Below are 15,207 nucleotides of genomic sequence, written 5' to 3'. Positions count from 1 at the left end.
TGTTAATTTAATGTTATGATATTTAATGTGTTACTCAAGGTAACAAAGGTATTAACTTGCTTGGAATTTTAACCCAATGTATAAATGGTTTAAGATACCTTGACAAATTAAGCACAGTGGTATTTAAACCCCCAAACCCCCCGGCCAGCTTTACGTTGCAGAGTACACCGAAATTTAGATAAGAAAAATATGTTAAGTGCCTGTAATATTTTGGTAAATTAAGACATACATGTATAAACACAATAATGACCACATATGTATTTTAATGAAGTGGATAAAATTAGTTTTGTGTTGGACCCCTGTGAGAATGAAAAGTTCTAAAATATAGGTGGAAAAGAAATGTTCTACACACATATGTAAATACATACGACAGTGGACATATTGTAGTAAGGGTTATCACCACAATAAAGTCAATATGGTAAATAGGAATTACAAAATAAGAATATTATAAGTACTTTAACAGTTTAATACATGTAGTAACTGAAAGCTATAGGTCAGTAAGTACACATGAATTGGAAGTAGATGTACAAGGTTTATTAACACTTTTTCTTTCCTCTTTGTTATTTGAATGATTCAAATAAAAAAAATCACTATTTTAACGAACATTGTGATGATTAATAACCAATATTTAATTCAAATGATTGAGTTGGGCTTCCCCCCTCCAGCTACATCATAACTTTTCCCACCCCAACTGCAACACCCACATCATATTGAATATTTTAATGAATCTTCTTCTCAGTTAATGCTTCCATTCACTCACTGATACTGAGTATTGTAGTAGAAAGAAGTTTTTTTAAAAGGTGCATCTATACATCAAATCTGATGTGCCTCTTTGGCTTCTTAATGCTTGTTTTGAAATAAGAAATATACTTTTGAAAATGCTGATATTTAAATGTTCTCTTTGGGCCTCATCAGTCAGGTAAGAGAACAGATTTATTCCTGAGACCTTCTTGGTGCAAAATAATTTATAATACATGGTTATAACTTTTCTTCGAAAAAAGCATATTTAAAAAAAAAAAAAAAAGCAAGTTTTATAAAATGAAGTTTAAAGGCAAAGCACCAAGAAGGTTTCGGTCCTCATAAATAAAAGCGTGAACAGTGTTTTCATAATTTTATCATCAGAAGTCTATGGTTTGGAAGATTATCAAGTAAAATTAAGTTTAATATACAATACATTCAATACATCAAACAAGAGAAGTTTTCATGTAAACATTCCAACACGAAGTGATTTAGCTTTTAAAACAACATTGTCTTGAACAGTGTTGAAGGAATAGTTATAATTTTATACTATATGTGTTTTTCCTACTAATTCACCTAATTTAAAACACACATTTAAACATCCACAGGTATTTTATAAAGTAGTTTACATTTTAATCAAAACAAAATATAGATATGCAACATTAATACATAGTGTCAACATTTAAAAAAAATTACACTAAAACCTTTGAAAAAATATTTGTCTAAAAAGGGCCTATCAAAGGTTTCAGGTAAGAAAGCATGCAATAAATAACCAAATTAAGAATTATTTGCATATCAATTTGACCAAACTATGTCATGTGTTAATAAACCCGATGCCTATAAATTAATTGCAATAAAAATGTAACTGAAATCTTTTATTATTATTATGTGGATCCTGTGTTACCATTTAGGCTGAATCAACTTATGACATCAATATAAATTTATTGATCGATATTGGACATGTTCAAGTACATACATGTACATGTATCTAACTGTGTATCATACTGATACATCAACTCATAACAGGTACCATTCAAGCAGTTTCTTGCTAAGTATTGCATTATAAAAATCCATACCGTATTGTTTTACAAATGTTTTGCTCAACACATGGCCTGATTTAACATGGGTACATACCAGAAATGTGAATTTTCCAATAGGGTCTTCATGGAAAATCTAGGCAGTAAATTGACGCATTAATCAAATACTCTCCGTCTCGTAAATGCTCGTTTTATTGCCGCAAACTACAGTGCATTAGGCAATCAAAATGCATTTTACAAAACAGTTGCATTAGAATGTGTTTGTTTTTTTAGGTAAACTCAACCTTACCACTGAATAACAGTAACACAAACACTAACACAAAACTTCTAAAGCTAATGACTTAAAATACAGAAAAATGAAGCAGATTGATCTTTTAAGATCATCATCCTATCCAGAGATGTCATAGAAGGACTAATACCCACCATGGGGGTTTTTATTGGATCAAAACTATGCACAAAATGTTGTGACCTTAACCTCAGTCAATTACCTTATGATAGGGTATTGACACACCCTCAGGTCAGGAGCAACTTAAGTTATAATGTTTATTCTTGAAACAAGAGGTGTATGTGCCACAAAGCTCACCTGAGTACTTGAGCCCTGCTGTTCTTAAGATTTTTAAAAGAATTTTCTCCTTTATATTCCCAAGAAAATTTGAGACTCCATTCTTATGACCCTACCATAACTATAGGGGGTCTCTGAATCCACACAAGATAGGAATGCTTTAGTATCAATATGACAAACATGGCCTTAACAGTTATGGAGAAGATTCCTTTTTTTTTGTATACAAGTATTACTTAAAATTCAATCCTGATTTTAGCCAACTCTAACCCAGGGTCCATAATTTAAAATGCAAAATAATTTAGTCAACACAACTTTGATTTGCAGATCGATAGTGCTTTTGGGGAAGATTTTGATTTTTTTTTTTTTAAAATAGTCCAATTAAGACATTGATCCCCTATTGTGTCCCAATTAACCCTACCAAGGGGTCATTATTTGAACAATTTAGAGTATCATGTATTATGTCAAGAAGCTTTCACATAAGATTTACCATTTTTTGATCCAGTTGCTTTTGGGAAGGAGATTGTTTAAGATTTGTTCCAACATATTCCAATGTAAAACTTTGATTCCCTATTGTAACCCCACCCTACTCCTGGGGTGATGCTTTCAATTATTTAGAATCAACATTATATCAGGAAGTTTTCACAAAAGTTTCACCTTATCTGCCACGATGGTTCTTCAAAAGAATTTTTTTTAATGACCCCACTATATATTTTGCCTTTTCTTGATTATTTCCCCTTGGAAAGGAACTGGTCCTCTATATGAACAATTAAGAAATGAATACAGCACGAAAAAGATCTTTTCAAACAGTGTACAAAATCTATATTATAAAAATACTGCAATGAATATTCTTAAAATAGAAATATTCTTATATTCTTTTTGTTTTCATTAAATTCAAGAAAGTAAATACGATTACAACGGTACTATAAAATAAATCATCATTACTTCATTACTAAAACTATAAAATAAATTCTTTCAATAGAGAAAAACAACAATGTAACAGTGAGGTTAAATTAAGCCATGCAGTGTGTTATAATTTATTACAAAAATGTATTCAACTCTGGTAGTGATGGGAATTGAACCCATGTCTTAGACTGTCCGTACACTACCTATAATGGTGTTAGATTGGTGCAGTAGAAGTGTTAGAAAAGTAGTAAAGATTTCAGCAAGCAGAGAGAAAGAGCTTCAATTGTGTTATAAAGATCTTTATATACACGAAATTGGGAAAAATTAGGTTGTTTTCATACTAAATTATATATAACTCAACCCCAGCCATCACCATCCATACATAATATTTTAAATATATCATGAGAAATATAAAGGAAAATGTGCATAAAAAATAAAAATATGTGCAAAGCAAACTAAATATATATTCATCTAAGGCATGTTAATGTATATATAAACTGCTATTCTGAGAATCAAACCCATGTCCCCTTCTTCATAAACCTGAAATAAATTAAAACATCTTCACCTAAAATCGGTATTTCAATCATCAATATAATTAAAATCAGACTTCTTAAATTCATGCTGTATACTCTGCATAAGCGATTGTGAGCGTATCTTAGGGTCTGATTTTAATTAGATTGTTCAATCATCTGTCACAAAAATGTAACAATAGTTCAATATCTTGCAATTGCTGCAATCATAAAATGTCAAAATAAGACTAACTAGAGCTCTATCAAGGATTAAGGACTGATGACCCTGCAAGGTAAACAGAAAAGGTTCACTTTAAAATAGCTTAAAGAACTCTGCTATTTTGTCCAAATTCTAATGGAAATGTTATAAGGAATGAATGCATGTTGAGAGCAAAAATTGCAGTGAGTATCAAAATCTATCAACAGTCCAAGCATCAAATTGTCATGGACCAAAAATATTTAAATTCTCAGTTCTACGACCGTGACTCTTCCAATCCAAGGTTTTGTCCTTTCAAATTTTAAATTTCTAAGATATATCTTGAACTCTGAGACCTTGACTTTTGTATTAATGATATTTCTTTCTAACCTTGTTAAAACAATCATAGTGCAGGGTTGTTACACCTCTCAAAATCACAAGTATCATTCATGTCTTGTATAATCTTCTGGGTTTTTTTCCACAACAAAGTTATGGTTATGGCAAGAATTTTATTCTTATAAAACTGGTGACCTTGACCTTATCTGAATTACTCTGGTTTAGGGTCAGGACATACCTTGAAGTCTAAAGTACCCTTTATCTAAAGTATAAGCTTTGATTTTTTTTTTCATTTCAAAGTATATGGCTAAAACCATATTTTAATACGTTACTTACATGTAGTACCCTGTGACCTTGTCAAAAATGACCTTCATACTGGGTCAAGGCATATTTCTGATAGGAGGTTCCTTGTGGAAGCGATTTAAATTAAAAACATTGACATTTACAAAATGTTTTCTCTTATCGGTGACTTTTTTCCTACATTCCTTATACCACAGGTGTGCTCTTTGAAGTAGAAAAGATGTGAAAGAAGAACCCTAAATAAGCTTGCACTAGACACACCCCTATCTTGTACAGCTATTTACAGAGCACTGAATGATAATTATAACTATTGATCTGAATAATGGTTATAATTAAATTTTTAATCTGTGTCACTGCAAAGTAGTACTTTATCAATAAAAGCAATTATACATCACGTGCCAATTTATATTATCAAAGAAAAATGTAAATGACTTTTTATAAGATAATTTGCAGTGCAAAGTGTCTGATGACTGCATGATTGTATGATTGCACCTTAAATAAGTATTGCATTTGAAATAAAGGTACTTATAAGCTGAACTCTTTTTCATTATTCAAATGTGAGCATCCAAATCATTGCTAGCCAAAGTGATATAAGCTAAACTAAGACAATTGATATATTATATATGCATGATGACATGTTTGGAAAGATAAATCTAAGTTTGTCAAAGTACAGTGCTAAAGATAGCTTATATATAGAAAATACTATATTATAATATGAATATTCATTTTGAAGCAACCCCATTCACAATTTTTTTTTTTACAATACAATGCATATATTTAAAATATTATTCACTCATATACTTCTGCATGAGCACAATTAAGTCCTGAACCCAATTAACATTTATGAATGTTTTATAATATTTCTTTCTATATATTTAATTTGTTTTAATTTTCAAATTGGTCATTATATCTTTCAATTATTTGACTATGATTACACCAAAATAAAGCATTTATCATGTTTATAAATCCATATTTCTTTTATATTACTTTTTAATCATAAATAAAATAAACCTGATTTAACATTATTTCTTCATCACCAAAATCTTAGATGATATAATGATTGAACTGACCCATCATGGAATTAAATCCAGTTATAGATATGAAAGATGCGGTACACAAATAATAGATAGAATCAATTGTAATTGATTGTTCAGATAGGAGGTCATAATCACAGGTAGCAATAGCTACAGGTAATCGGAGGCGTGGACATGTTACATTCTTGACCAATCAGCTGCATCCAACAGACCATTTTAACTTCTGTACCCATTGTACCCTAGGTTATGTAGAGCCACCTCATGTAATTCTTACTTTCTATTTCCATGATTTGTGTTGTACCCTTTCTGTAACTTTTGTATAAAGGAATATAGAGCATGTAACCTTGGGTACAAAAGAAGCACTTAAAAACAGAGTCCTTATTCCTTGCCATATATGTGATTATTTGGCAAATAGATATTGTTTAAATTGAACCTGATCAAAGCATGAACATTACAATAGATATATTGTTTAAATCACGGGCACTTGAAGTTAATGTAAATATATAGTATGTGCATGTATAAAAAAGGAGGGGGGGGGGGGTCCATACCAAATGTGGATATATTTTTATACATGCACATACTATATATTTACATTAACTTCCAGTGCTCGGGGTTTAAATTGAACCTGATCAAAGCATGAACATTACAAAATTTAATCTGTACATACATGAAGCTGCGCTCACTCAAACGGTAGCACCGTCACCATATTAATTTAACAAATGATTAAAAAGGAACATACCACACAGAAAATAGCTAGCGCAATCATGACTGAATTTGTTTACCGTTCAGGATTCAAAGCGAAAGAAAAAGTTACAATGCGCATGCGCAACTCTGTAGCAGGGAGCTGCCGAAAGTTGAATTTATACAAAAATAACTTGCGTTCCTCAATTGGAATTTGACCAATCAGAGACAAGGAATACAATAAGAATTAAATTATAAACACATAATGTTCATTATAGGAAAGCTGAGAATGATGAATATTTCGTTACAGGAAACGCTGAGAATGATGGGAATGAGTTCCTTCGTTTACTGGTTCTCCTGGTTTTTCAAGGGATTTATATACCTTGCCGTGACGTTCGCCATCGTCGTTCTTATATTTCAAGCTGGATCCAATAAGCTGTTTGAGTTTTCTGATTCCACTTTGCTTTTCGTTTTCTACCTGTCTTACGCAGTGTCTGTAGTGGCGTATTGTTTTCTGTTCAGCAGTTTTTTCAACAAAGGTAAGGTTGTACCTTATTTGTTTTTGAACGATTGTTGCTTGTTTATTTTACATCCCATCGGGATTTTTTCACTCCTATTGAGACGTCACCAGTAGTAGGTGAAGTACCGTAGATTTAGACCCATGCTTAGCTCTTACGGCCGTAGCAGAGAGGGTTCGTTAACGTTTAACGCTTGCCGCGACATTGGGCCTCCTTTGTTAAGTCGTATCCGAAAGACCCGTGACTCTCACTTCTAAATGCCAAGGGTTTGGGAAAGGAGCAATCACTACCTATGATGACATGACACAAAAGCAGTTTTTGGGCGATAGGTACTCTAAAAAAAGTTTCGAAAAAATAATGATGAATAAAAATCAATGAAAGGCTTGCGATACTTAGTGGCATTAACGTCAATTTGGAAGTAAAAGCGACAATACATCGTCTCATTATTAATATTTACTGAGACAAACTTTTATATTCAGGTGTACTTAACTAACTTGCATATTGTATATATACGTAATACACTGAGTGAGTCTGTTCTGAATTCTTACCATCCTCTGAAATCAATGACATCAAAATACATTTAAGCCCACGTTGTTCATGATAATCATTACTAAGCAACATGAATTTCGTCTTCAGACGCGGAACACCAAATCAAACTTGACGCGTGGCGACTTGTTGTGAATTATCAGACGCAGACATCGAGATGTGATTTAACGTGTGCAACATTTTCACGAGGGATTCTTTTGTGATGGAGGAGAACAATAGTTTGAACGGAAAGAAGACTAACCCGTGTGTAACATTTCTGTTAGAAATAAATCGATCTAAATGACATAAAATAGTCAGATTTGTACACACTACATTTCACATATTACGTTTTAACACAATTAAGTGCCCTTTCTTGGAAAAGATGACCGCAATGCTCATTATGTGAAAGTATATAATCGATTCTAGAGAAATTTTCCTAAACTACAACGAAAATCAATGCATAGACTTTAAATGTAAAATATGAATTCAAAATATTGTTCATTAACAAAGTACACGAAAACATCGACACAAAGGCACATTGGTGTATAGAGTCATCAACATATAAACACTTAGACATATATCGGGTTAGAATAGATCTTAAGTGCCCATTGCTTGTTGTAAGATGCAATTAAATGAAACGGTCCTGTGGACGAGACCTCAGAAATCAAGGCCCCACATCACATTAGGTGTGGTACGATAAAGATCCCTCGCTGCTCAAGCACCGAACGCAGGTTTAGATTTTGTAGCCCTTCAACAGCTATGGTGACCTCGCCTTATGAGTGAAACATTTTTGAAAGGGACGTTAAACAATAAAAAGAATCAATCAATCGACAATAAAGCAACGCAACTATAAAGTGTTTGGTAAATGAATGGTAAATTAAATTTAATCACGATGAATTGAGCAATTTAGTGCGTCATATCTAGGCAGTTGTTGTAGTCTATGACCTATAAGTTCAGGCGCAATCGTCTTAATCCCGGCGCTGCGTCAAACGTAAGCCATTTAACATAGTCAGTGATGGTTTTTTTCGCTAAGAGCATGACATGACATTAGAAATGAAAATCACGATTTTTAAAAAAATATGACCTTATAAACGAAGGTTCCTTGTCGTGGTAGGCGGTGGCATGATAAGGAAAGCTCACTGCAACGGTCCTTAGCGCCATACACCATGCACTCATCAAAATGTGTGGTGTTATAACCCCGAGATCGATTGTTTATTCCATGTTTACAGTAAATCCGTTTTCACGATAGCTTAATGTCTTATTGTCTCTATGTAAAGTAGGCACAGTCGGAATGACTTTTTGGTTTTTAATAATTATGTTGTTCTTTTCAATTTTAGATGATTAAAAAACCTGCAATATTATTTTTTCAGCAAGTACAGCCTCATATTTTTGCGGTTTTATATTTTTCGTTACTATCATTCCCAACTTTGCAATTGATTCGAAGTTCGAAGATATGACTAGAACTCAGAAGATGGCAATATGCCTGATAAACAACATGGCGATGGCCTTTGGATTTACGTCAGCATCTGAATACGAAAAGAGAGGTAATTTAATCATTAGAAATTTTCACATAGCAGAATGGAACATGTAAACGCTAAAGAATTTGAAATTAATTAGTATATTTTTCTTGAGCTTCCAAATACGTGATTGTTAAACTTCAACGTGAAAATGAAGGACTGGCTAACAATTTAGAATGAAAGTTCGTATGCTAAAAATGAAAATAACCAACAGGAATCGGTGTAAAGTGGAGCAGTTTCACCAAACCGCCCACTGTTGATGGAACCTTTTCGTTTGGTGACGCCATTTTGATGCTATGGGTGGATAGCGCCATCTACTTCTTGATCACGTGGTACATAGACGGCGTTAGACCGGGAGAATTTGGAGTTCCTCAACCATTTTATTTTCCTTTCACGGTTTGATACTGTTACAATATATTTATTTTATGTTTACACTGTGTGTGTGATTCTATGACACATGGCATAGAAATGTTCATGTTTCTTATTAATCTAAAAATACGTTCATAAAAACTTTTTTTAAAGTACTGATCCATACATGTTTTTCATTATATTCTGTTTTATCTTTATTAAATCTATTATGCAATATATTTGTCGTAATACGTGCAGATATTTTACCTCACCTTAGCTAAAACCTCAAGTGACCTTTTCTCATTGAAATTTTTCCGACGTCTGTTGCCGTTGTTGCCTTCCTTTTCACATTATTATCCTCTCCAGAACGACTGCGGCCAATTTCAATCAAACTTGGCACAAATCATCCTTGGGTAGAGCGGATTCAAGCTCATTTGGATCATACCCCTTCAAAGGGGGGTTAATCAAGGAAAGGCAAAATAGGATGGGGGTCATTTAAGAATCTTCTTATATAAAACCACTTGATTAGAAAAGTTAAAACTTTCTGACATTGTGTAGAATCTTTATTCTCATCACAATATCTAGGGGGTGGGTGGGGGTGGGGGGGGGGGGGGGGGGGGGGGTGGATGAGGCTACAATAGGGGATGCAATTTTTACATGGGATAGATAAGAAAAATTTTCTTGTCCAAAACCACTTGAGCAATTTCAATCAAATTTGGTGCAAAGTATCCTGAGGCAAAGCGGATTTAAGTTTTTACAAATGAAGGGTCATATCCACTTCAAATGGAGATGATCAAGAACAGGCAAAAGTAGGTCATAGCTATTTACCTAACATCTCAAGATCCACTGGACTAGGAAAGTGGAAATTTACATGAAAGCTTGCTGACATAGTGTAAATTCAAATTCCTTCATATCCTGGTTCCCAGGGATAAATGAGGCTATACTAGGAAGTCAAATATTTACGTAGGAATATATATGAAACACTATTCTTCTCCAGAATCACATGACCAATTTCATTCAAACGTGATACAAATCAGCCTTGGGTGAAGGTATATTATTACACCAAACTTCCATTGAATGGCTCATTAAATGACCTCTTATGAAGTATGATTTCACCTTCGAAAGAGTGATGTAAGCTTATTGTTTTTATGATTTTTTCACAAAATGATAAAGTCTTTTTATTTGTAAATTAGACATTCTAGAGTCCAAAGTTCTATGTGATTTGATGCATAAATACGAATACATGTACCTAATTAAATATGTCTAATCGACTCTCAATCTAATTAAAATTAGATGTTAGATCCGCTCACATACTCGCTACTTGTGTAGCGAGTATGTGGGCGGATCTAACATCTAATCTTAATTAGATTGATCGACTCAGAGATAGATGTTGTAATGTTTTTAATAGAAACATATTTTTTTTTTATGAAAATTGGAAAGGTTGTTAATATTTCTAAAATTAGCGGATGGAATCTAAAAGAAAAACATGCCAATTAGAAAATAAGATATATCGGAAATATGTACATGCATTTCAAAAATAAATGGAAAGAAAATGGTCAAAATTCAGATATATTGCCATTCTTTAAATTTGAACTAAGCCAGATCTGAATTATAAAAAAGGTAGTCATATAGAACATTGTAATCAGAAAATTACGTTCCCTTGATATAGATTGATTTACAAATTATATTAAAGCTGTATGGTCCGAATTACAATATTTTTTCCATCTCGAAAAAAAAAAAACCACGCTATTAAATCATTGCACGTATGTAGTTATGAGACTGTACGACCTATCATAAATTATTTCACCTGTTTTAACCCAAATAATTTGATTTTAAATCGATGTTTACAAATAACCGCGTCACTCTGCCATTTCAAGTGACAGTCACGTGACCAGTTCAAACTTTCAGATCATCGGTGGTCTTATCTGTGTAAATCTGTGTATTTTGTTATAACAGTACCGTACCATAAGTTTAATAGAAATAAAAATATCAAATACCTCTTAGTAATTCGTTGTTTTAAGCTCTTTCAGCCTTTAAACTAGACAGTTGCGTATGAGTTAATACATCATGTTGGGATTTCCCTGACGCGCGTGGGTCTATTTATAGACGTCTATTCTAGGATGATTTATATATGTAGCCACCATATTTACTTTCTAAATAATATTCGCACTGTTTTCTTTTACATGCAGTTGTTTTCAAGCATGTAATTAAGGGAAAGTTAATAACTTTATAAAGTAATGAATCTGCTTTAAAGTAATTATGTACAAAAATAATACATGAACATCGGGTCATACAGCTTTAATTTATAACGGAAATTAATTTCTTGATGAAAAATGCATACAGTTAGCAACAATACGATTATTTCAGTAATTGTGATCGGGATCGATGGTTTTCTCTCTCATTTGATTCAAATCTAAAATATAGCGATATAACTGAAATTTAGTCATTTCATTTCAATTTCTTTTTGAAATGTATTTGAATAATATATTATTTTCTAATTGACATATTTTGTGAAGATTTTATCTGTAGATTTAAAAAAAAATAAGCAAATAACGTTTTCAAATTTTATAATTTTTTTGTTTTCTAAATAATGAGAACGTCCGAGTCTTTAAGTCATTTTTCATTAAATATTCAAATCCTGCACCAAGTCATAGCACAATTTAAACTCTAGAATTTCTTTTGTGCAAACAAAACACCTTTCTTATTTCGAAAAAAAAAAAAAAATACAAAAAACACATTTAAAATAATTTAGAGCTAGTGTTACTTTTTGGATGATGAATTCATGCTTCATACGAGCTACTTAAACGAGCCATTATATGCCATGTTAGGATTCAAGTTTGTTTGAATAAAAGTTTGTCCCCATCAAAGAGGAGATAATCATTTACAAATCTTCTCAAGAAAAATCTGAGTGTTCTTGTTTGATTGATTCATGTGTTTTGTTTCTGATTACTCCAAATAGTCACTAGATATTCGACACATCTTGCATGCATTTCGATCCTACCGGTATACGAATAACACACAATTATTAAGAATGTTTTTGTGAACAGAAAACTTACTGGTGTGGCGGGAAACAAATAAGTAAGGCTACAGACCAGGAAGTAAAACACAACCCAAAGTATTTTGAAGATGAGCCATCTGGACTGGATATCGGAATTAGTATGAGTCATTTACGAAAGGTAAAGTCATTTCAACCGAAGACGCCTTTGAAATAAGTCAAGTAATTTTACGGAATAAAGAAACAGAGTATGTTAGACTGATAATGATAGTGGTGATGAGTATTCGACGGATAAGACAGTAGATATGTTTAGACAGTATTTTGCATTTGGATCAAGAAATGTGTTTAGAATTACTGGCAAAATGCCAATATTTGCATGGTATTGCATTTAAGCTCACGAATTAAATTTTGTCTATTCTTTGATTTGAAAATTTGAAATTTATCATTTTGTTGATCTGTTTGTTATTTTGTTGATATGTTTGTTTATTTGTTGTTGTTGATCTGTTTGTTTGTTCTTCTGAAAATTGGATAGAAGATGACACACAGTTTACATTTCTAATCATCTTAATGCTACGTTAGGTTTCTACACCAACGTGATATTAAAGAAATTGATGATTGAGACGACTGTGTTGTCTTCTTTGTAGGATAGACCTAACTTAATCTCCATTCACGGATTCTATTTGTCTGTAGAAAGTAACCTTCCGTTACGCTGAAAAAAATCACTATTCTATCGACACCGTGAACTTTATGTCACGATCTTGGTGCATCTTTGTAACGAATATCTACATTAAAATTAAAATTGTAAGTCTACCCACTCAGAACATGTTGTTATCCTGCATATGTTTACATATAAAGCCCCTGAAGGTTATGTTAGATACATCGCAGATATCTTCTTCACTAATCCGTTATCATCTTCACTAATCTTTCATCAATCCATTCATATGATAGTGGTGATCTATACAATTGTAGATTTTTATTGAGGTTGATCTAAGGAAGCCGATAATGATATAGACTAAGTAGAATGTTTAGCGAGACACACATTTAGCGATTTTTCCATGAAAATGGGTATATGCATGTATATTTAACGACGACTTTATAATTCCAAGAATGATAACTATTACTTACGCTATTGTTGGCGATATTCAAATTTACATGTAGCGATCTCAACGCCCTCACTAGTAATGCCAAAATTAAATCCTCGTTAAAAAACGTTGCTGATGTGGTATCACTTTAAATATCATCCAAAGCAAATAATAGCATTAAGATACTCTAATTTGATCTTACAACATGATTATTTAAAAAAAAAGCAGAATTTTTTTTAATGCAAGCTGAACTAATTACGGTCCACAAAATACCGTGACGATTTCATACAAGCATGTGGGGTGATATAACGATTCGTTTTTGAGTTGTACTGTTTGGATAATGATATATTTCAGTAAAATGTCAATTTCACTTGATCTATAGGTATTTAAGTCAGGAATGAAAGAAACTGTTGCCGTGGCCGACACATCTCTAAACATTTTTCAAGGGCAGATAACTGCATTGTTGGGACACAATGGCGCTGGGAAAACCACAACCATGTCTATGTTGACTGGTAAGGCTTAGTACTGAGCATTGATAATTACATGTATGTTTTAGAAAATGATACACTTTGTACATACATGTATATTATAATACTTTCGCCTTCTCTTTGTTTTTGGCTAGGATTTATTCCATCAACTTCCGGTTCTGCTCGAGTTAACGGGTACGACATAGATGATGACATCAGAAGTGTTCGTGGAAGTCTAGGCATGTGTCCACAACATGATATTTTATTTGACAATCTGACTGTAAAAGAGCAGTTAGAATTTTATTACAAGGTAACATTCGATATGAAAACCATTACGTGCTACTTTATCATTTTGAATTGATTTAAACAATATTTTATTCACGAATAAGTGAATGTGATTGGGCAACAGTCACAGCCTATTTCAGCTCTCAGCTCTTTGCCTACTTCATTATTAGATATTGACATGAAACGAAATTATGTAATGTTTTCTTATTTCTTAACCCAAGCTTAAGACAAGTGATGCAAGAAAGATAAATGAAGATATCAGAGATACGCTTAGCCTCTTCAAACTCGAGGGAAAGCAAAATGATCTGGCACGAACCTTATCAGGCGGTCAAAAACGGAAATTGTCGGTTGCCATAGCCATTATTGGAGACTCAAAGGTATGTCAGAGAGAGAGAGAGACAGAATGCATATTACACCACAATGAAGTTTGTGAAGAGAAGTTCCCAAGATTTTTATATATCCTGATGATGAAGAAAATGCAGAATGACACGGTTAGAAAAATCCTAAAAGAGGATTGGTCGACGTAGCAGCCGGAGAAATTAAGAAAATGTGTAAGTTGTTACATGTACATGAAAGCCTGAAACAGTATAACATGTTGGGCACAACCTGGAATCCGTCCGTATTGGACATCTGTAATACTTTACATACACACCGAGTAAATCGGTGCACAGGAGAAAAGCGAGTTCTCAGATAAAGTGCAGACAGAATCATAAGCGTGAGGCAAAGACACCTTAGTCAACTAATGCAATCCTGGGAGAAAAAGAGGTCTGTTTTGTAAATATTCGATATACGACACCAAAAGTAAATACAAATGAATTTGAAAGATGTTAGAGAATGGACTGTGTCTATGTTTACATGTGTAAATGTATGTGTAAACATATTTACATGTATATCTGCACAGCTATTCATATGTTAAACAACTGATACTTGACTCTTGTATATCATAGTAAAGCCACATTCAAATGTCAATCATATGTAGTCCATTATGTTTTGTTGATAAGTCTTCATTTTGCTTTCTCTCTTTTACTCGTCAGGTATTTACAGGTACAATTATAAAATGTTTAATACATTCATTTCATAAACACGATATACTTAAATATATTCCCTACTTTATTGTATATGTCAATGTAGACATGAATCAACAATATTTTCTATTCATTTTTTACCAATTACA

The 15,207-nt window shown here is 32.7% G+C and overlaps 1 protein-coding gene across 9 annotated transcripts in view; it reads left to right on the top strand.

Moving 5' to 3' along the window:
- LOC125655848 (phospholipid-transporting ATPase ABCA3-like) overlaps positions 1 to 15,207 on the top strand; it is a 59,208-nt gene that overhangs the window by 28,687 nt on the left and 15,314 nt on the right. For all 9 annotated transcript variants that reach the window (XM_048886375.2, XM_056145459.1, XM_048886377.2 and 6 more), the window contains exons 6-12: positions 6,607 to 6,835; positions 8,710 to 8,883; positions 9,071 to 9,252; positions 12,252 to 12,380; positions 13,664 to 13,793; positions 13,904 to 14,058; positions 14,255 to 14,410. In XM_048886375.2, the coding sequence (XP_048742332.2) occupies positions 6,607 to 6,835; positions 8,710 to 8,883; positions 9,071 to 9,252; positions 12,252 to 12,380; positions 13,664 to 13,793; positions 13,904 to 14,058; positions 14,255 to 14,410 (1,155 nt within the window). The remainder of the gene's footprint in view (positions 1 to 6,606; positions 6,836 to 8,709; positions 8,884 to 9,070; positions 9,253 to 12,251; positions 12,381 to 13,663; positions 13,794 to 13,903; positions 14,059 to 14,254; positions 14,411 to 15,207) is intronic.

Source organism: Ostrea edulis, chromosome 7 (assembly GCF_947568905.1).
Source record: "Ostrea edulis chromosome 7, xbOstEdul1.1, whole genome shotgun sequence".
Taxonomy (NCBI): domain Eukaryota; kingdom Metazoa; phylum Mollusca; class Bivalvia; order Ostreida; family Ostreidae; genus Ostrea; species Ostrea edulis.
Note: the sequence above shows the minus strand (reverse complement) of the source record. Positions and strands in the feature narration are given on the sequence as shown.